This window comes from Mastomys coucha, unplaced genomic scaffold (genome assembly GCF_008632895.1).
Source record: "Mastomys coucha isolate ucsf_1 unplaced genomic scaffold, UCSF_Mcou_1 pScaffold3, whole genome shotgun sequence".
Classification (NCBI taxonomy): domain Eukaryota; kingdom Metazoa; phylum Chordata; class Mammalia; order Rodentia; family Muridae; genus Mastomys; species Mastomys coucha.
Genome location: NW_022196909.1, coordinates 32,024,878 through 32,048,284, shown reverse-complemented (window position 1 = coordinate 32,048,284; position 23,407 = coordinate 32,024,878). Strand labels below are relative to the sequence as shown.

At 44.5% G+C, this 23,407-nt stretch overlaps 1 protein-coding gene across 7 annotated transcripts in view; it reads right to left on the bottom strand.

The window, feature by feature from the left end:
- Jmjd1c (jumonji domain containing 1C) overlaps positions 1–23,407 on the bottom strand; it is a 166,639-nt gene that overhangs the window by 128,371 nt on the left and 14,861 nt on the right. For 4 of the 7 annotated variants that reach the window (XM_031348632.1, XM_031348635.1, XM_031348637.1 and 1 more), the window contains exon 1: positions 6,627–6,943. The exons of 2 other annotated variants lie outside the window; for them this stretch is intronic. In XM_031348632.1, coding sequence (XP_031204492.1) covers positions 6,627–6,791 — 165 coding nt within the window. In that variant the 5' untranslated portion in view covers positions 6,792–6,943. Of the gene's footprint in view, positions 1–6,626; positions 6,944–23,407 lie in introns of those variants that run through there. One more of the 7 variants, XM_031348631.1, reaches the window with a different exon arrangement.

The following is a 23,407-nucleotide window of genomic DNA, read 5'->3' as shown; positions in this document are numbered from 1 at the left end:
TACACCATCTATATAAAATGGCAGTCATAACTACACCATCTATATAAAATGGCAGTCATAACTACACCCATACACCGAGCTTCCTTCTCTGCTACCGGCTGAATCTAAAGAGGCTGTAACAGATGGAGCACATGTTTCAGTCTAAGTATCATCTCTCACAAAATGGAATTAGTCACACAGACCTCATCCTAGCTTAGAAAAACCCTAACATGTATTCTAGGAGTTCACTGTTTCCACTACAATAACCTTCTCTGACTTGTGAAACACACTCTACATCAGATATACATTTCTATACAAGACATCAACATAGCAAGTAAAAGGACTGTGAGAATTCCACCCAATACATACTAGCAACATCACCAACCATTAAGGAGGTGAGATAAAAACTAAATAAGCTATTAAGACAGTAACTGTCTTTTTCTTTCATTCTCTTCTCCATGCAGGGCTATCATCACTTTAGTGTCACTTCCAATCCACGTGCTGTAATGAGCACCTGTACGCTCTGAAGGCCTGAAACAGTTAACGTATCAATGGGGATAATCCACACATATCAAAGCCCAATAGGATTTAATGCTTTTTAGGAGGGATAATGAAAACTTATAGATGACTAAAGTCACTCACATTTTTCAGTTAGGCTACCACCATAATATTGCTATTGATGACTGTCTACTGCTAAATATGACATTTTAAGATTAAAAATTTTAATTTTAGGCACAACATGAAGAAATATACTTTGGAGTCAAAAATACTATATACAATGTTGTGTATGGTGGTTTTAAAGCCAAAAACTGAAAAAGCAGAGGCAGACATCTCTCTGCAAGTTCAAGGACAGCCTGGTATATTACCAGAGTAAGTTCCAGGGCTACTTAGTGAAAGAGTATTTAGTACTTAGTAAGACCCTTTCTCAAAAACAAAACAACAACAACAACAAAACAAAAAAACAAAAAAAAAAAACAAGACCAAACCAAAAAGTAGCAGTTATACACAGAGCTGCAACTATCACAACGACTGCTAAGATGTGGAAGTAGAAGTAGCATAAACTGAAGGTGAAAAACAGAGTCTCCTAACTTGGGAAAGAGATGCACAACAATGAATAAATGACTCTAACAGTTGAGGTAGAGGTAAGGCTACAAATGAGACTTCAATTTAAGTCTCCAAAGGCAACTCATTTCATGCAGCAATAATAAACTAAAGTATTACGTCTATACAACATGTATTAAGAGCCTCAGTCAGGACAGAGACTGAAGAATGAATGACCAATGTCTACATGCTGTATCTATACCTACAGAAAGAAGTACGAGGTGAATTAACAAAACAATTTTTAAAGCAAAACTAAGTAGGCAAGAGACTAACCTCACTTATCAAATTAAAAGATAAGTGAACTATTTTTAAGGAAAAATAACAACTCAAAGGAACTTGAATTGTGGTGTTATAGAATGTAGGAACAAATGTTAAAAAAGAATGTAGAAAATTGAGAACCATGGTTCACAGCTGTAAGCCAAGCACCAGAATCATGACCACAAATTCAAGGCCAGTCTGGGCTACCCAGTAAACTCTAGGCCTCATCTATAGAATCAAGGCCTGTCTTGAGGCTGGGGAAATGGCTTAGTGTTAACAGCATTGGTTGCTCTTGCAGGTCATGGGTTCATGGGTTCAATTCTCAACACCCATGTGGTGGCTTATGAACCATCTCTTAGTTACTCCAGTTCCATGGGATCCAGTACCACCTTCTCAGTTCTGCAGCCATACTGGACACATATCTGGTGGCGCCCATATGTGAAACAGAACACAAATAAAGTAAGTAGATCTAAACCAGAAAGACCTCACACATATTCCAAAATTAAAGTATCTGTTTTGGTTTTGAAAGTTTGCTAAACACTAAAAGCCATTTGAAGAAAGCAATATGGAAGAGAATCAAGAGACACTAGATACAGAATCAGAACCCTGCATTCATATCCCTGCTCTAATATTTACTGGTTCTGTGATTTCAAAACTCTCAAGTTCCTTTATTTTTGAAACGCTAAGAAAATAAACATCATGCTAGGCAAGGTGATGCATGGCTCTTATCACAAATACTAGGAGGTCGAGGCATCTCTATGAGTTCAAGGCCAGTCTTGTTTACAAAGGGTGTTCTAGGCTAGTCTCAATGTGACCATGTCTCAAAACACAACAATAAAAAACCTTCAAAATATCAACCATTTTTCACAGCATTATCACTGAACCATGGGAATTCAAAAGCCTAATAAATTACTATCTGTGATGTTCAATAAACATTATAAGACCCCAGACTAAATGTTCTCTCTAGTTCATAAAATAAGAGCTCTGACTACAAGCTGAACACTAAACTTCCATTCACAGCAGCTTTATAGGACTACAAATACCCCATGTAAGCACTTAGAAATTTTCTGTTGAGTGTTTAAGACTGTACACTCAGTGCTTTCTCCATGAGAAGGTCGTTTTTCCACCCTCGTGGGAAGATTAAGTCCATTCTACAATTTGCATAGAGCCTTAAGAACCCACATTAAGTTAGAGCACAGGAAATGAGGAGGTGGCTCAAGGTGCTCTTAAGCCTTCCTTCTCCTACAAAAGCAGCCTGTATGACACTGGACCACATGACGGATGCACTCTACTCTAAAAGATTAAGGCTATGTTCTAAAATATTTTTTCTCTGCTGGGGATTAAACCCAGGGCCTCATACACATGAAACACAATCTCTACCACCGAGCAAGAACCAAGTCCCTAAAATATTTCTAACATAATTCTGAATCTATAATGTAAAATTCAGTAACTGAATCGTTAATGACACTTCAGATGATAAACTTAAAACATTGGATTTGTCATTGTTACAGCATTAACTTATAGACAAAATTTAAGATTGGAAAGATTTGATTCTTATAGAAACCAAACATGAATATTTTAGTCATGTGTGCTTAGACACTAATCCAAAAAGGAACAGCAGAACCAAAACTAGCCAAAAAATGCACACATACAACAAACCAAAACCAAGGAAACAAGCCAACCTCCAGCCTTCTGCAGTGGCTTTGTTATCTAAGTCTTGAGGAAACAGGCAGTATACTGCATTGAGTTCTAAGACAGTCTCTCGTTTACAGTGAGTTCCAGGCAAGCCTAAGACTAAGTGAGGCTCTGCCCAAATCCAGCAATAATTGCACAGGAGATTTATTCTAGTATCATTAAGAATCACTAAATCCTAGAATTCAGGAGGCAGCCAGTGGCGCTCTTTAAGTCCAAGGACAGCCTAGTCTACACATGCTCCAGAACAGCCAGGACTGTATAAAGAGATGCCACCTCAAACCCACAGACACACACACACACAGACAGACAGACTCACACGTAAACCTAAACACAACATAGAAGCAATGAACACACGAATTAACACCAAATATATTCCCCACATATGGAGAATTTAAAGAAATAATCTAACAAATTAGTGTCTACTAAGAAGTTTTCTTTCTTTAATTACATAACAAGTTACTCTTACAAGATAAAGACACTAACCTAGCTCACAGCAACATCACATACCTATCATTCATCTGTCAAATTAGTAATCACTAACTTAAAAATTCAATAACACAGTTGTATCATCTCACTGAGGCTCAAGATGTTTGACTGCAGATCACACACGTGTACACTGCAAATGGAAGCCAGGATAATCCCAGCTGTTCCTCAAGTGTAAGACACCTTTTTGTTTTTAACATCCTTACCTTTTTAAAAAAAAAAAAATTTATGTGTATGAGTACACTGTAGCTGTACAGATGGTTGTGAGCTTTCATGTGGTTGTTGCTCACTCCAGTCAGCCGTGCTTGCTCAGTCCCTGCTGGCTCTGGCCCAAAGATTTACTTACTATTATGAATAAGTACACTGTAGCTGCCTTCAGACACACCAGAAGAAGCCATCAGATCTCATTACAGGTGGTTGTGAGCCACCATGTGGTTGCTGGGATTTGACCTTGGAAAGAACAGCCAGTGCTTTTACCTGCTGAGCTACCTCACCAGCCCACTTTTTTGTCTTTAAAGTCTTTACTTTTGAAAGCATTTGCCTGTGCGGAGGAGAATTTGTATGGAGGAGTTGGCCCTCTTGCCATCAAGGGATCCAAAGAGCAAACTCAGGTTGTCAGACGGGCACAGCTGGTGCTTTACACCACTGGCCCAGAGATCTCACTGACCACCTTTCTCTTTTGTCTTTTGATAGAGGATCTCTCACTGGCCTAGAACTTGTAGAACCAGCTAGGCTGCATGCCAACCTGCTGGCCAGGGAACCCCAAAGAGCCAGCCTGTCCCTCCCTCCCTGCCTTCCCAGGGCTGGAGTCTCAAGTGTGCCCCCCACACTTGCCTTTACTGAGGCAGGTTGTGGGGAGTCACACTCAGGTCTTCACATTTGCTTTCTGTGCTTACAATTTAAAGACTATTGCCACCCTAGGTTAACACATCCAAGAAAGCACATTTCTATTCCTTCCCAAATGTATCTGCTAAAATAGACATACTGGATTATTTTCTTAATTTCAGACAGATCAAAAACTTAATAAGCATGATCATCTAGTTATGTGACTTAATAAGTCATTTGAACAATACATTATTTTCACCAAAAAATTAAAAAGGTGACTAAAACCTCCAGTGCATAAAGAAATTTGTACATCATTTAAGACCTAATATTATAGATTGCACCTCAAAAATCCAAGACGAGTGCAGTGGCACATGCTTGCCTATAATCCTAGCTATTTGAGAGGCTGGGGCATAAAGCACTTTTAAGTCTAGGAGTTCAAGACCAGCCTGGACAACAAGGCAAAAGTTCATCTTAGAAAGAAAATCTAACTTCTGTTACCTCCAAGAAACACTGTAGAGAAGTCACTGTTTCCAGAAGACAAACCTGCTCCCATAGCAACATACAATTGGCATGCCATGATGAAGGCCAGCTGAGAGCATTGTGTAGCTGAACATAAAATTACACTAACACTGGTGCTAAAGCATTCTACATTTCATAGGTTCAAATAATATGTAAGGAACCCTTGGAAAAAAATATAAAAACCATAGCTTTTAGAATGAAAACTGAAATACAGTAACAAATCACTTGCCAAATTGTCGAAGGAAAAGCAAAGAATCACAGTTTCAGTTCAGCATGGATTTTTGTCTATTAAAACTTATATAAAATGAAATGTCAACATATTAAGGTATATGAACCAATGAAGTTAAGTTTAATGTAAGTAAACAATCTGTCACCTCCTGAAACTCCTTTCTCTTTTTTCCAATCAACTGCTGTGAGCCACAGCATATTTCTATTACATATGTAATAGAAAGAGGGTCTTGATTGTAACCCCAGCAGGGCTGGAACTTGACATCTTCTGGCACAACACTCCCAAGTGCTCGGATTACACCCATTCAAAACAGCGACTGGCTGACAATTGTTACTTCATATCGTGTGGTTTGCAAAGGGGGGTGGGGGGGGCAACCGGCATATGCATATTCCCTCTGTATCGATTTCTTTCCAGACCTTTCAATGTTTCAGAACTTGACTCTCTCCAACACTACCTAATCTAAAATAATTTCCTAAATCCTCATGTATATAGGAACAAAGTACAGTACAAAATTCTGCTCCATGTTTGCTTTAGTGTCTGAGCCATTATCCACGTATCCTCCATGTAAAATCTTAAATTTTCATATCAAAGAGAAATGAGTTCAGGGCATCTTTACACAAAGCAATGACTATGTTAAGCTATCACAAGTAAGCATTAAGATGAGTAAAGCTTAAGGATTCTTTTTTTCCTTTTGCACAAAGAATAACTATGCAGAGTTTTAATTGTCTCTATTTTTATTTTTCCTTATAAGTATTCACAACTAGCCTATTAAGCTATAATGGGGAACTATGGAATTGATAGCAGGTAGGAATGGTTTGCAAGAACATACTCAAAACTTCCAACAACTATATCAAAATGGTGACTTTTTGAATTTTATGGTGGATTTGATCTGAATGCAAAGGGGGAATATTTTAAACTGGGAGGAGAAAATGAATCACTCAAGTCGCTATAAATTTCACAAATTATGTACTTACTCAACATCGGTTAGTCAATTCCCTATCTCTACCCTTGCCCACTCTACTCACTCAATCACATTCCCTGATGAGAATTCGCTTGCAACCAAAGGAGCATATCCTGGCAAGAAATCATAAATACACATTTATTTTCCTGAAAGGTAACATGACAAGTGTCCTATGTAACTGATAAATGCAGGGGAGGCTACTTAGAAGTACTAAATGCTCTTCAAACCCTTAATTTACACTATCTCTAGCCTTTGTGAAGCCATATAAAGCTCAGGAGCCGGAGTTCCCTAAAGCACTGTCCGTTTCTAACAACAACAACAACAAAGTACACAATGATGGAGAAAGGAAGAAATAATTTCGACTACCCCTCATACCAAAAACATTCCCATCGTCTTCCGCTAGAAAGCCAAACGCAGGATGGTTCTGCCCGGCAGAGCGCAGAGTCGGGGCAGTGGCAGCTCTTCCTTTGCCGAGCCCGTCCGCCCCACCTGCCGCGCGCCCGCCCGCTTGTCCGCTCGCCCGCTCGTCCGCACCCCGGGGCTGCGCTGCCCGCCCAGCCGCCCGCCAGCTCTCACCGCCAGGTCCGGGTGGCCACGGTCGCGGTGGGACACGGCTCGGATGACTCCCGCCCGCCAGCCGCGCCCGCAGCCGCTCTGCCCGCGCTCGGGACGCGCGTCCTCGCCGGCCGCCACGCACAGGAACCGCTTCCCCACCAGCTCTGGCCGCGTCTCCGCCGCCATGGCCGCCGCTGCGCCGCTCCTACCGGCCGCCCATGCTGAAGAGCCGACCGCAGGCGAGGCGGCCCGCGAGCGACAGCGCCCCTGCACGCTCGGCGCCCCGGAGCCGCGCCGTCCCCGGCCTCACGCGCGGCCCACGGGCAAACTGACAGGAATGTGCGCGCGGCCGCGCGGGCGGCCCGTACCCCTCCGCCCGGGCGCCCGCTGCCGGCCGCGCCGCGTGTCCTTCCGCGGGAGGGGCAGCGGGGGTCGGCGGGAGCGCCAAGTAGTGCCGCCCACGGGCTGCGCCGCGGCCCCGAGGGGCGGCCGCCGAGGGACAGCGGCCGGGGACAGAGCTCGGCTCCCACGCGCGGTCGCAGAGCCACCTCCGGGAGGTCCGCATGTCAGGCGCGACAGCCGTGCGGACTCATAGCGCCGTCGTCAAGGAGCCCGACTCCGCGCCGCCAACCCCACCGGCGCACGCCCCTCGGCGGCCCGCGGCTCTACACCCGCATTCCTCCCGGCGGCAATTCTAATTCCGAGCTGGAGCTGTTCGGAGATTTACACCTCGCGCCGCCTTCTTACAGGAACGCTAGACACTCCGCCGCGAGCTGTTACCGACATCCTTAAATTTCACAAACTGTCTCAGAGCCAACCCGAGTACACGGCGTACTAGAACAGAGTCAGGTAATAAAACGGAAAGCTCCAGAGTCAGTTACTGGGAAAAGACCATGGAAAGAAAAGAATCTTAGCCAATCACACTTGAAGAAAATAAACGATGTTTACTTCCCGTCCAATCACATCAGGACTTTATAACCCAGACAAAGACAGCTAGGAATTCCTCTTGTGATTGCGCCTCAGTTCTCACAAGCGAGTCTCTCTTTCAAGATACCATGGAGAAGTTTGACGACGGGCATGCTTTACAGGCTTGTAATTTTAAAGATCTGTGAAAACTTGAATCTAAATTCAGTCTGCCGTTTTCCAGGGACTATCATCACAAATTCATCTAATCCTATAAAATCTCTTCCCACCCCCTCATGCTTTCTGAAAACCTTTATAATAGCACTCTGAGTGCTTATAATAAATACAAAAGACTTCTCTATCTGTAGACCATTTAAAGTAAACTGTTAAAGCTGCAGACAGATAGTGGCGGTGGAAGAGATGAAAACAAGGCTCAGTTGAACAGATCAACCTCATTTTACTTGTCTAAGGAAAAACAAGTGTCACGCATAAAGGAAAACTATGCACAAAACTGCATGCTGGCGGCTCAGGATTTCTTTAATTCCCACCCACGGTTAGTAAACCCAATAAAACAAGCCACTAAAAGAGTGCAGCACATGTAAAGATTTTTAAACGGAGTCTCATATTCAAATACCCACCATCAGTGATCTCTCTGCTTTATAACCGGGAGCACAAAGTAATCACTAAAGGAAACTGGGGCAGGGGACAGAAGGTGCAGCTGGGTGGCAAAGCACTTGCCTATTTAGTGGAAAGGTCTGGGTTGGGTTCCCAGTGTGGGTGAAGGTTTTTGTTGTTTCTGTTTTATTTTTTAAAGACTGCTTAATTCCTAACTCTCAATGATACCATAATACAAGGAAAGCAGTCCAATAAAAAGCATGTAAAGTCAACAAAACCAACATTCCTGGGAGAAACAATGCGTTCCCAGGCCATAGATCCCCACAGCAGCATTTCTTACTAACTAATCATGGGAGCTCCCTCTGAACACATGCTCTCGCTCTTCTCAAGTGCTGGTGTTACAAGTGAATGCTACCACGGGCCACTTTAATGCATCTAATGTACTTGAGAATTATAGCTCAAATTGTCTCCTACAACCCCAATACTATAGCCAATATTTAGGTTTCATGCTCATCTGTGGCTATTCTACTTGAGAATCTTGAAATACATCTTTTTCAAAAGAATAAGACCTTTAAAAGTTTTTGCATTGTTTTGTTTTTTAGTTTCTTTGCTGGCATTTAATTTTTGTTTTAAGGAGTGTCCGTATTGTTTAATTTTACTAGCAAATCCTAACTAAATAATTTTAACATCAGACTTCAAACCTTGGTATAATGATTAATATTTATTGTCAATTTAGTAGTCATGGATCACAAGCCCACCTAGCAGAAGAGCCTGCAGGCCTATCTGTGAGGCATGTCTACACTAGATGGAGGGAGTTAAGAGCATCTTTACTGTGGGCAGAGGAGCCCATGGACTGGGGAGGAGGATGAGTAATGCCCATCTTCATCGGAGCTTGACTGTGGTGCCTGATGTTCCTGGTGGTGTTCTTGCTCTCATGCCTTCCCTACACCACCGACTGTGTAGCCACTGGCTGTGAGCGAGAGGGAGGGATCACCCTTTCACCATGCTCTGCTTCTGTCTAGGTATTTTGTCACAGTAACAGGAAAAGCAACTAAATACCCTTGGAATACTCTGTGTTTCATTTATGAGTTCCCTTATTTTATAAAGATGCTCAGGTCATGTAAAGTGGCCCACAACTTTAATCCCTACCTGGTAGATCAGGGGCAGGCTGATCTCTGAGTTCAAGGCCAGCATGGTCTACAGAGCAAGTTCTGCTCCCAGCATCTATGAGCCCTTGTTGTGAGAAGAGCTTATTAGGGAACAGATTAATAGATGAATACAGTGCAATATCTTTTCTTCTTTAGTCTTTTTCTTCTTTGGAGACAGGTTTTCTTCCCTATGTAGCCCAGTCTGGCCTGAACTTGGGATCCTACTGCTCCAGCCTCCTAAATACTGGCTTTGGTAATACACTACCACACACATACCTTTTCTTACTCCAACTAAAGAGAACTCAATTTCTAGATCAAGAATAGTGATTCAGATTCCTGTTCTGCCTACATGCTCTTGCTGCCTTCATGTCACGCTGTATTATCCCATTTCCCCAGACCTAACAGTGTTAAAAATACCTTCAAGTATAGGCTGCAGCAGAAATGCAAGACTGTTCCAAGAGAATCTCAAAAGAACAGATATAAAGATTTACAATTCCCAAGCAAAGCGCTTATTTCATTAGCAAACTACCAATCTGATTGACACAAACTCCAAAGCCATCCTCTGAGAGCCTATACAAACACCGCCTACAGTGAAGCCTTCCAAGGAGGGCAGCCTCATCTCTGTAGGAGCCAACCAGAATTGGATTTCTGCCCTCTCAATGCCAGGAGAGGGGAAAGGGAAAATACAAAAGGAAGGAAGGAATAACCAACCAACAATCCCCCACTGACACTTCTAATTGTGCATTCTCTACTGATAGTCACTACTTTCTATTTATGGTGTGGCTGTGCAGGAACCCAGGACTTGTTAACTTCCTCATTTAGATTTGGTTTTTAATAATAAAACACTAGAAAGTTAGAATATATAAATAACAAGACAAGATTCCTACTCTACTCAAGGAGGAACCCCAAGAAACAAAGGAAAGACCACACTGAGCATCTCTCTCCAGGGTGTCTTCCAGCAAGTTCTCTACCCACATCCTCCCAAAAATGCTCCAACTATTAACTGCCACCAAAACAAAAACAAGCCACATGCAAATTCTCACTCGGCAAATAGGGCCTTGTTTCCACAGACCCACAAGCTCTCACTGCCCTGTCTTAGTCAGAGTTAAAAAGTCCTGAGCCCAGTGCTGTCCATACTCAAACAAATTCACTGAGTTGAGAATTTATATTAAAGCTATAAATGAGATGCTGGAGACAGGTTCAATTACCAGCACATGCACTATGTGGCTCACAACCACCTGTAACTCTAGTTCTAGGGGATTCAAAGTCCTCTTCTGGCCTCCAAAGATACCAGGTATGAACATGGTGGGCATACATACACACAGGCAAAAGACTCATATACATAAATTCTACCTAACTCAAAAATGTAAACATGTTAACTCTGCTCCATCAATCTCTTCTCCAGATGAAATGGGACTCATACTGAAGGTCCTTTGGAATCAAAGCTCTCAGGTACGCTGCTCAAATGAATGCACCTAGTTTGAAGGAACAAAAACAGAACAAAACCTCACAGTTTATAGTCATCTTCAGTGACTGCTTCCTTTGGTTCATTCTCAAAAAGCCACATGATTACACATAATGAGATTTATAACCTACTGCAAAACACAAATATGTAATAAAATCAAATGACTCCATATAAAGGAAAGCACTGTGTACTAGCTCCACACAGGCTTCATGACTGCAAATAACTTATCTATTCAATTAAAGGGAGTAGATAAGGCACTTCAATTTCCAGAGCCTGTATTTACAGAAGCCGGGACCTGGAAGTCCTGGGCTTCACTTTAAACTCGGCTGGCACTAACGAATATTGAACCTCAAAGAGACTTTAACTACAGACTTAAAATTCAATCAACAGATTTGTTAACATTCAGTTACTGGGAAGCACACTGTGATGTTACTTAATATTAAATAACCAGTATCATTTTTTACAAAGTATGTGTCAAATTCGGCAAAACAGGTCATTTCATTCCAAAATTTTTAAGATGTAGCCAGGTGGGCTGGAAAGATGGCTCAACGGTTAAGAGAACTGGCTGCTTTTCCAGAGGACCCGGGTTCAGTTCCTAGCCCACCAACTACTGAAAACTTGCTTTTCAATGTCATCATTTCTAAAACACCCAGGCTGAAGAAACCTGAAGCATTCTAAAGCTTTTGGGTCATTCAGCAATTAGCAGAATATACTCCTGTTAATGCCAACTCCAAACCCAAAACTGCTCAGTGACTAGTGGGCCTCTTCATCTGTCAGCATCACCATGAACTGCCCAACACTTGCCCTGTCCGTTTTTCCCAAGTGGCTCACAACACATACAGAGCTGTCCTCAGTGCACTCAAACTAACAACAGACCCACACGGCATAACCAAGCAGGTACTTCTTACAGACTTTAAAAATGCACTGATTATTTACTGGGAATGGCATATGCCGGCCCATGAGTGGGTCTTTTATTAATAAGGCCTAGTTAACTGTACAGCTCCGTGGGCGTCACTGTGACCCTTTCAACCATTCTCATAGCGTGTGCTGGTCGTGTTCTTCTTTCTACCCTCTGCTTCGCACACCCGCTCCCTACTTTCATGGCCAAGTTTCCGCACAGGAAAGCAGACATCCAACGTCTGTCTTTCCGAGTCTGACTTAGTGCACTGGGACAGTGCTCTCCAACCTCCGGCATCCCTCTGCAGGTCAGCTGGCCTCGCTCTTTATGTACAGGTAGGATCGAGGGGGAGTTCATCTGACTCTCGGTCCATTCTTCTGTTATCAGGAACATCCCACATGGCAGCTGTGACCAGAGAGAGAAAATCAACCCGGACACGCAGGCATCTCTTCTGTGCACCTGCTTCATCCTGTCTGGACACATACCCTGTCGTGGGAGAGCTGTCTCATATGGCCGCTCTATTTTTAACTTTTTGAAGAAACTCCATTCTGTTTCTTGTGTGGCTATACCCATCTGCATCTCTGCCTGCAGTGTACAAAGTTTCTTTCTCTGTACTTCTTTTCGGCACTTGTTGTACTTTGTGTTGTTTTGATAAACAGTCAGCCATTCTAAGATGAGGTGCTATGACATCATAACTGTGATTTGCATCTCCCTAACAGTTGATGGCAGGGAGTATTTTTAATATGATGTATTCGTTGCCTAAAGCGTCCATTCAGGCCACCTTCCCATGATGTCAGTAAACTAATTGCTATTCTGATTTAAGGTTTTGGAGCCTTCACGGTTTCTCGGTATCACACTTGTCAGGACTGACATACTGAAGACTGTCTCTTAGCTCTTGAGGAGAGTGTCTTCTGCAGGGCAGAAGCTTTTCAGTCTGTCGTAATGCCATTTAAACAATGGTTTTATAAACACCAAAACAGGGAACTTCTTTACTCTCCAAGATTGGTGGTATAACTATTCCATTAAGAATAAAATCAGAACCAGCCTAAAATGAACGACCTCTCACAGGTGAAAAGTTACACTTAGAACCTCTAATTTACTATAACTTGATATCCTTCCTTATGGCATAGCAGCTTAAAAATCCTTTGCTGACAAATGTTCTTACTGTAAAAATATGGATTAAAATACATAGTTTTGAGCCAGGCAGTGGTGGCACACGCCTTTAATCTCAGCACTTGGGAGGCAGAGGCAGGCAGATTTCTGAGTTCGAGGCCAGCCTGGTCTACAGAGTGAGTTCCAGGACAGCCAGGGCTACACAGAGAAACCCTGTCTCTAACCCCACCCCAAAGCAAACAGACAAATCAAAACAAACCCCCCTCAAAAAAGGATAGTTTCATTTCCTTGTTGTATACGTAAACATACAATTTAATTTTTTTTTTTTTTTTTACGTTCACTGGGCCACCACTGCCTGGTTTACGTTCACATTTAAACACTATATACTCAAGAACCTTATTTTTCGATCTTGGGTCATACCTAAAAATACACTGGGCAGATCCTTTGGTGTTTTCTTCTAGTCATATTTTACTTTCAAATTTTATGCTTAAAAGTTGAAGTTTGTTAATGTACCCCTTATGGAATAAAAAAAAACCCAGAACCACTCTAGTACCATCCATAACACACTAAAGGAGAGGCAGAGTACAGAGGAGAGAGAAACACAGCTTGTACAAGTCCAACACTGGCCCAGGACAACAGCAAGGGCTCCGTTCCCACCGCTGCAAATCTAAACGTCTCCCTCCCCAAGTAGGTAAGGGCACGCTACCACTAGGACGGAAACAAAGCCTCTGAGACACTTTCTGGATGACAGATGTGCAAGCCAGTCCGAGAGTGGCTATGGCGGCTACGTCAGAGCTTGCTTTCGAGCACAGGGACACCCACTGGTGAGGCGCTGAAGACAACCAGACTCACAAAATAAGAACCGTCTCCCCTCCCCCACCCCGAGTCCAAAAACATGGCTGAAATCCAAACTTTTTTTTTAATTAGATATTTTCTTTATTTACATTTCAAATGGTTTCCCCTCCGAAAATCCCCCTATTTCCTCCCCCCTTACCCCCCAAACAAACTTTTCAGACAAATCTCTGTCAGAAGGAAACACAATCCAGGGGAATTCAGAGACCAGTCAAATGTTGGCACCATTGGTCAAGGGGTTTAAAGTAATTATGAATGATAACAGGCAATTATGCACACAATCAGATAAAAACAATGAAAAAACAAAAACAAAAACAAAAAACTACGTGAACCAAACGTTAAACCAGGAAGCCAAGCACTGAGAATGAAGGCAACAGGAACGAAAACACCAACACTAAAGGCCTCGCTTGCTACTCGCTTACCTTGCAACCAGGTTTTACAGGAAAAAGCAGGATAGAGTTTTTATTCTTTCTTGTTATCTATAAGTTGTCAGAATAATAAACTGGTGGTCCAAAGCTTCTTCCAGAGCTGATGCCTACTTCTTAACCTCAATTTTTCTTCCTCAATATTACTAAATCGTGTGATCCTGCTGACTTCTATGGAAATAGGCATGATGATAATACATTCAGAATTTTGGACATATTCTTGTATACTGAGAACTTCTGAAACTTAAAAGGTAACGCTGTGGAATGCTGTCCTCTCAAAGCACGCTGTGCTCTTGAACTATCATGAGATGAGGTCACCTTTAATAGACCTGCCCAAGTCCACCATTAACTTTCCACCCCGGAGTAGAAAGGAACCCGCGAGGCCCCTCCCTCCCCAACGATTTATAAACAGTTAATAACTGGTTAGGAGGTGGGGTTCATGAGGCTCTACCCTCCTTGGATTTGCCCATAACCAAGGATTGGTAGACAGTTAACAGTTGCTGGTAGGGCGAGGCTCACAAGCCTCCCCAGGATTTACCGGCAGTTAACACTAACTGGGGGAGGGGCTCACCCGGCTCCGCCCCACCCATGAGGCTCCGCCCCTCCCTATGGAATTAAGAACAAGGATGCTAGGGGAGGAGCTTGGAGGCCCCACCCCTCCTTGAGGTCTTAGAGATGGTTGACAGTTGCTGGGGCAGAAAGGCCCCCCAGGATTTCCCTGCAGTGACTAGGAGGTATTGTTTTTTTTTTTCTCAGCACCCATACCCAAAGGCTTAGGCTTCTGTAAGCACCCCAATTTTACTCACTAATTCCCAAGCTCCACTTGGGTGGAGTCCTTTCTTATGTGGAGTGAGCAGACATATGTTAATTCTCCTCAAAGATAAGTTCACACAACACACAATAATTTAACAAAAGCTCAGGCTCTGGGAAGCCTGGCACTTGGAATGGCGAACAAAGAAAGAGCAGGAAGAAACTCCAGCTAATCTGGAATCCTGCTAACGCACACAAACTCTCCTCCCTAGAACCAGATGTTCCCAACGTCTCGGTTTCCTTTGGGATAGACAGATATACGAATATTGGGAACAGCTGGTGGCACTGCTGTGTGCAGGAGTTTAGGGGTAAAGCAGTAATACCGTAATAACTACCTCCCAGGTGAAAAACATCATCTCCAGGATTAACAGCTGACGACACCATCCCGCCAACACAACTGTGCAATACTCGTGGAGGATGTTCAAGAAGCTGGAGAGTCAGTCCAGTCAGTGATTGTGAGCACTTGCTTCTCTTTCAGAGGACCTGGGTTTAGTTCCCAGCACTCTACCAGGCAGACCACAACTGCCTCTAACTCCAGCTGTAAGGGATTTGACTCCCTCTCCTGGCCTCCACGGACACACTATAGCATATATGTGATAAACACACACACAATTAAAAATATTTTGGCAACTTAATGTTTGTTGAGAATTATCACTATGTAGAGTTCGTTGGGTTGGAACCAGCTACATAGACCAGGCTGGCCTCCAGCTCAGGACTTGGCCCGCTGCTGTCACCCAAATGCTGGGATTAAAGGCATGAGCCACCATACCGAAGCCAAAATATAATCTCAAAAACTGCCTTAATTTTGCTAGTAGCCCAGTAAGATGGCTCAACAAGTAAAACCATAACATGTGTACGCACACAGAAAGACACACACACACACAATTATACACTCACAAACACATAACAAATTTTAACTTTGTTTTAATTGTTTATCAGGTAAAGGGCACAACCACCAGGTGCCCTCTGACCTCCATACAGGCATGGGATGTGCACACAAACAGTAAGTGTGATACGAATTCCAATGTGGGACTTAGCAGTAAGACACTGACATGAAGGTATTAGATGGGTAGACGCAGCACACGACACATAGGAGGGGCCACCAACACACTCGGTTGGAGGAGTGAGCAGGGAAGTAAGTTATGGTCTTTCTAAAGCCGGCAAATGCGGCAAACGCAACAAGCAGAGAGTTTCCCAGGTCTTACAAACTGATGCATGTGCTCGGATCTGTCGGACTATATGCCTACGGAATGGTGGAGGTTGCACACCTAGGCATGGGCAGAGAGGACCCCTGGGAGCTGCAGTTACAAGCATGACAGCTTAGTTAACTCGGTGAGGTGAGTCCTCATGTTTACACAGACAGCAACCTCTCTAGCTCCCGGTAGTAAGTGCCATGATGAAGTGAACCTGAGGAGGTAACAGCTGGAGCTGGGACAGTTAGTGGGACAGGAGGGGGACCAGAGGACACTGGGAGAAGGTACAGGTGAGAGTGGTGAAGAGGAAGGCAGTCCTATCAGCTGGTGCTGGTGCAGCATGACAAAGGAAGACAGGTCTTACAAGGTTTGAATCTTAGAAGAAAGGCAAGCGGAACCTGAGAGTGCCTTTGAGCCAACTAAGCAAAGGAATTCAAGTTGCACGCAGAACAACAGATCTGCCTGCATCGTGAGAAATGGATGAGAGAGGACTAATGAAAGAGGTTGTTGAAACTGATAACTTATTCTCACCTGAAACTTTTAACACCACCTACAAGTGGCACTCACAGGCAATCAAAATGTGTGAGTCTGTGTGGGTGGTGGTGCACACCTTTAGTCCCAGGACTCAGAGGGCAGAGGCAAGTGGACCTCTGAGTCTGAGGCCAGCCTGGGCTACACAGTGAGACCTCATCTCAAAGAGCCTACATGTCTCCACCTACAAAGACCATCCACTTCTGGGGTTGGAGAGATGGCTCAGTGGTGAAGAGCACTGACTGCTCTTCCAGAGGTCCTGAGTTCAATCCCCAGCACCCACATGGTGGCTCCCACCCACGCCCTCTCACTGCACACCCCCACGCAGCACCCTTTCTCTTGCTTTATAGTAGAATCACATTCCCCTCATTTTCTCCAGGCCCCCTGACTCAGTATTACCCTAACTAATGTGTGGCTGATTCATCATCTCACACAAAGCAGCAGCCCTCTTTCCAGTTCTGGCATTCGCTGTACCCGTCACCAGATGACCCTATGGGCAAGTCACTACACTAAACAAGTTACACGTTTTCTGTTATGATAGCCATGACAGAGACAGGCCGCCTTGCTGAACAAGGGCCACAAAATTTCTTTAAATGCTAACCCAGGATTCAAATTCATGGCTCATACCACAACATCTAGTAAGGGCAGATTAACAGCCTCTATTTTATCTCTGACGTCAAATATGGAATGAGTTGGAAACTTTGAGGAGAATAAAAGTCTGAAAAAAAAAAAACAAAAAGCACTAATCAGTAAAATATTAAAGGACTACCAGGCAAAATTAGGGACCTATTAAAACAGAAAGAAACAGGTGTGCTCATAATGTCTCTGACCCAGCTGTGAACTTTCCATGGCACAGATGGGAAGGGCAAATGTGGCTCTGAACAACGGATGGGGAAGACAATCTGTCCTGTTGTACACTACTGGGTACTATGCAGACAGTTTTGGTGTCAGGCCTTCAGGAAAAGGGTTGCCTAGAGGCATCAGTAAATAAAAGACCATCTCCTCGGAGAATAGACTCTTCCTAAACATCAACAGAGAAGAGAAACCTGGCTGAGCTTGGTGGCCATGCCATTAATCCCAGCACTCAGGAGGCAGAGGGGGGTGGAACTCTATGAGTTGAGGGTCTGCCTGATTTACATAGTGAGTTCCAGGAAAGACAGAACTAAAAAGAGAAGCCTTGCTGTGGCTGAGGTTGGATCACCAGCAGGACAGAGTGGAGTCTGTTGCTGCTGCCTGAGGGCTGATATTCCACCAGCGAGGGCCACTGCTGCTACGGAGCAGGAGGACACAGGCTGGGAACTCGGAGTGCACCTGGGAAGTAACTCGCTACCCGGGAAGACAATGCTGGGCCAACAACCTCCAGAGTCTTCCTATGCCAGGGCCGGCTGTCTGTCTTACATGCCAAGAAAAATTGCCACGAAGGAAGCAAATCCAAAGGGACAAGCAGCTGAGCTGAATTAGGGCAGGAGCAGGAGGCAGAGTCCTTGGCAGTTTACTACCGCTGCCCTGGGGCAGTGCTCGGCCAGCTTGCCAGCCAAGCACCACGGCGTCGTAAAAAAGTGAAGTAGGATCGAGAATATTTCACATTTATCGACTCATTTATTCCACGCTTGACATTTATAAGAAAGGTTTACTATTCCAATATGGAGAACACGAAGAAACTGAGAGACAGAGGTTAAAAAAAAAAAAAAATCAAGTGTGTGCAGCCACAGCATGGGCTGCAGGGCTGGGGGTCAGAAAATGATCTCATTCCAAACCCATGCTTTTATGAACTGACACACAGAGAACCATGAGTGTACACACGCGCACGCGCTCACACAAACACACACGCATGCACACACATGCATGCACGCACACACACGCATGCACACACATGCACACACACACGCATGCACACACATGCACACGCATGCACACACACACACACACACACACACACACACACACACACACACACGGTGAGACGGGAATGAGCCTACTGGTTATACAGTGTCAGTAGGGTACTGCCACCACCCAGAGTAAGATAGAGGAACATTTGCTTTGGCTGATGTGAGCCTGCTTCCACACAGCACAGTGGCAGCCTACCAGACCCACAGAGCTCCTCGCCATGAGCCTCCTCCCTCCGGCTGGATTTAGCCGCCCTCAGATTTTTTTTTTAACCATTTCCTCCCTCTCTCCTTAATCAGACTCCTGGGAACTTCAGGCTATTGTGTTTTAATGTTCTACGTGGCATTTTAACGTAAAGCGTACTAAGACACTGAACAGAGACATACAATACTCTCGAGCGGGAGTCTGCAGCAGTCTGCAACTTCTCTGTCAGTCACCAGGCGAACTGCTTAGAATAAACAGAAGAGGAAGAAAGAAAGCACTCGGTCCTGCCTTCTGCCACCTACAGAGGAGGAGGATGGACGCTGGGGGAGGGGGAAAAAGGACTAAGTTACTTTAATGTAGCCCACTGGTCTCAGTTTCACCATCCTCCTGCCTCAGCCTTCTAAGTGTTGGGATTGCAGACCTGTACCACCGGACCCAGCTCTTTTCTCTGCCATGAAGAATCCCTTTACTGCAGCTGAAGATCTGCTTTCGCATTCAGAGGGAGCGTCTACACAGGCGCCGCTCTATTTCAGTCGCTCGCTCACTTGCTCGCTCGCTCGGGAGCCTTGGAGATTATTTCCCAGATCAACTCCACTTAACAAGCAGCCTCAGGGGAAAAGAAGTCAGAGCTCTAGACTCCGCAGACAAATAAGGCGACTCGGAGAAGGCACCGGGAGCAAAACCTCCTCCTCTGAGAGTCCCAAGAGGAAGTTTCACTGCCAAGTTCAAACAACAAAAGAGCTTATTTGTCACAGGGGGAGGCTCCATTCTAAACAGGGTGTGTGTGTGTGTGTGTGTGTGTGTGTGTGTGTGTGTGTGTGTGTGTGTGTAACCCAGCCCAGCAGACAGCGAATTCCTGCTTGATTCCCTTGTCCTAATACCTTTTAAAGCCACATTAAACCATAATGATCAGGTTTTCTTTCAGAGACAAGCCAAACAGAGGTTCTTTCCCATGCAAACCAAGTATGAATATCAAATTAGCCAAGGTCAGAAGAAAAAAAAAAAGTTAACCTCCAATGGAGATTTAAGAAGGCAATGAGATAAATAAGAAATGATTCTTTAAACCCGGCTGGCTGTGTGGTTCACACCTTTAGTCCTGGCACCCAGGAGGATGTGCAGAGGGATCTGAGGAGGCCAACCTGGTCTACAGAGTGAGTTCCAGGACAGTGAGTTCCAGGGTTTGTTACACAGAGAAACCCTGTCTCCACACACCCCTCCCCCAAAAAAGAAAAGATGCAATCCTTTAAAATGTATCAAAAGGAGGCTGGACAGTTCAATGGTTAGGAGCACTGGCTGCTCTTCCAGAGGGCCTGTGCCCAGCACCTATAGGGCAGTTCAACCACCCGGGGTTTTTTGTTGTTGTTGTTTGTTTGTTTATTTAACTCCAGCTCCAGGGTATCTAACTCCCTCTTCTGGACTCCACAGGCAGTACCACTCAGGTACTCAGGTGCAGATATACACACAGGATTTCTGAGTTCGAGGGCAGCCTGGTCTACAGAGTGAGTTCCAGGACAGCCAGGGCTATACAGAGAAACCCTGTCTCAAAAAAAAAAAAAAAAAAAAAAAAGGAAAAACAAACAAATAAAACAAAACAAAACAAAAAACTCAACAACAGTCACAAAGTCAGCGCTGTGCAGGCTAAGGGCCACAGCTAATGGTCACATTTTCAGGTGTAGCTAAAAGTGCTAGCTTTCTATTTAGGGAGAAAGGGAGCTCTCTCCGTTCCTCTTTTTTAACTTCACCCTTCCTATCCCTGTGAGCTGGAAATCCAGGGTGATACATTTACTTTGCAGCTATTGTTTTGATTTATGGGGGACATGGTGTCTCAGGCTGGCTTGGAACTAACAGCATCATGCAGACTGGCCTTAAAGGCCTGGCAGTTCTGTCGAGGTTACACTCATGAGCCACAACACCGGTCTTTTAATGATGTATTTACAGCAGAAAAATCTAAGTAGATACTGTTAAAAATCTAGGTTAAATTAGAAGCTATTTTTAAGTACTAAAAAAAAAAAGTACACACTATTAAAATAACACTCAGCGGCACCTAAGAGAGAAAGGAGTTCTACTTTCACAAGAACCACATAAAGAGACTGGATTGGCCAATACAGACATAAACAATAAACTCTAAGTCAGTATTCTTAATGCATCGATTAGCTAAAGATACCTCACAGAGCACTTTTTTGAAAACTGCTAAATCCCAACACTTGGGAGACAGAAGCAGACAGGTCCCTCTGAGTTCGAGGCTAGCCTAGTCTACAGAGCGAGTTCCAGGACAGCCCAGGCCACAGGAGAAACTCTTGTCTTGAAAAACAAAAACAAAAATGGAAATAAAATAAAACCATCAGAAATGTATTCTTCCCTTCCTAAAGCACTCTTCGGCTGGGCAGGGCGAAACAAGTCTGTAATCTCAGGACTAGACAGAGGATCAAAACTCTCCACTGCTGCAGAGTTTACAGACCAGCCTGGGGTACAAAGATTGTCTCAGAAGAAAAAGGGAATGCTTTTAGTTTCTACAGCATACCTTGCCCGCCTGCTGCTATGTCTTCCCCCACAACAAGGGTCAGAACCCCAGCTGGAGCTTGGGACACAGTTAAGAGACAGCCTTGAGCCTCGGAAGACTTCGGTTAAAGACCAGGAGGCCTGCCGAGTGACACATTTCATATCATGACACCACAGATGTAATGGGGGGTCAGGGGCACTGGGGGCAGGGTCATTAGGCTGGGGTTTGAATATGGAATGCCTTCCCCCACCCCCAGCCCCGCCCCTGTCAGCTCACAAATTTGAACACTTGGGCTCCATGGTGGTACTGCCATGTGGGAGGCTGGGGAACCTTGCTGGAGGAAGTATGTTACTGGGAGGTGGGTCTTCCTGACTCTGCATCCTGTTCCCGACCATGCCCCACCCCCCACTGCCTGCAGCCATGCTCTCACCATAATGAACTCTATCCTACCTAAATAGACCCTTGATTTCTCGGTCGCGGAGGGGAGATCTGCCTAAGGGAAGAAAACAAGAAAATCAGCCTACCTTAAAAAATAAAAAATTGTAGTACATGCCTTTAATCCAAGAACTTGAGATGCAAAGGCAAATGGATCTCTGTGAGTGCCAGGCCAGGCACAGGATCTCTGTGATAACCAGGGTTGTTACACAGAGAAACCCTGTGTTGAAAGACATTTAAAAAAAAAAAAAAAAATTGGTAATTAAGTATAAACAAGAAATTCTCTAATAAGGAAAAATAGTCGCTATTTTGGATCTAAGAAAGCATCTAACAGACACTGAGTGCCTCTTAAATTAAAGGTGGTAGCATCCACCTTTAATTCCATGGCGGGAGAGGCCAGCTAGGAGCTGGTGGGTAGCTTGAATTCAAACCCTACTACCACACTCACTCATTATGATGGTACATGTCGATAAGGTGGAGACGGGAGGGTCAGTTTAAGGCCACTCTGGGACACAGGAGACTGGAGACAAAAAGAAAAGGGCACGATAGAGAGAGAAGGGACGAGGCAGTCTGAATTTGGAGGAGTAAAAGTAAGCTGAGCCAGGGTCCTCTGAAGACACTCTAAAGCGACTCTAAGAGCACTCCAGCCTTCCTGCACTCCTGAGAGACACATTCATATTTCTGCCCAGACAAAAGATATAAAACCTACCAGCTCTTCCGGGGCTCAAGCCGTCGAAATAAATGCCTCAGTTCAATAAAGATAACTCTGCATGCACAGTGCTAGGCTAGCAAGAAGGGCAACGGCCAAGTTCAGAGTAGCTGAGGAAACCAGACAGACAATCGGACCTACAGTCACAGCTAAAAATCATACAGACACTGTGCTAGCTCTTCCACTAAACACATCAAAGCAGTACTTCCCCCCAAGAAGCCAATAACTTGACCTTGACTGCAAACCATCCCCTCCAATATCAGCATCAGGAAGTGATCTGGCAGAACTGAGAAGGGCTCACTCCAAAATCCTCGCACTCACTCAGCTATGATGCTTTAACCACCCCACAGATCACTCTGCTGTTGTTCTTGCTGCTGTGTTGGTTTTTTGAGACAGAGTCTCTCTATGTAGCCCTGGCTCCCCTGGAGTTCACTATACAGAGACCAAGCTGGCCTCGAGCCAACTGTCTCTGCCTCTAGAGAGCTGGGAATGAAAGGTATGCATCCCCCAGCCCAGCTCTCAAGTTTACTGTTGATGGTGGAACTTGAAAGCACACTGTAAGAAGACAGGCACGAAACCCCACACGCTGCTCCTCAAATGTATCGATGAAACAACCTGACACACACAGCCAGGCTTTAATCTGATGGAAGCCCAGAATGAAGCAATAGGCACCAGGTCTGAGGCAGGCAGAGTGTCAAGGCTTGAATAAAAGAGCAACAACTGTGACCACTGCTCTGACCTCCCATGATTAGACCACAGCCTCCAATAAGGCCTCGAATATGTGGGGGGTAATCTCCCGTTTAGTATTAAATAGACTTTTATGCCACTAGTAAAATAAAAGATGTCAACATTTTAACCTTCTAAAAAAAATGTCTTCCTTTATAAGAGTTGTCATGGTCACGGTGTCTGTTCACAGCAAGGAAACCCAAACGGAGACACTGTCTATCAATCACGTCGGCCTTGGAACTTCCAAAGCACACAGGATACATGAGACTCACCAGCGCTCCTTTGGCCCCAGTCAAAGCATAAAGGTAGAAGTAAGTCACTGGCATTCATGCGAACTGCACATTCCCTACCGATCCTGGTGACCTGTATCCCCCGCACCAATAGGTAA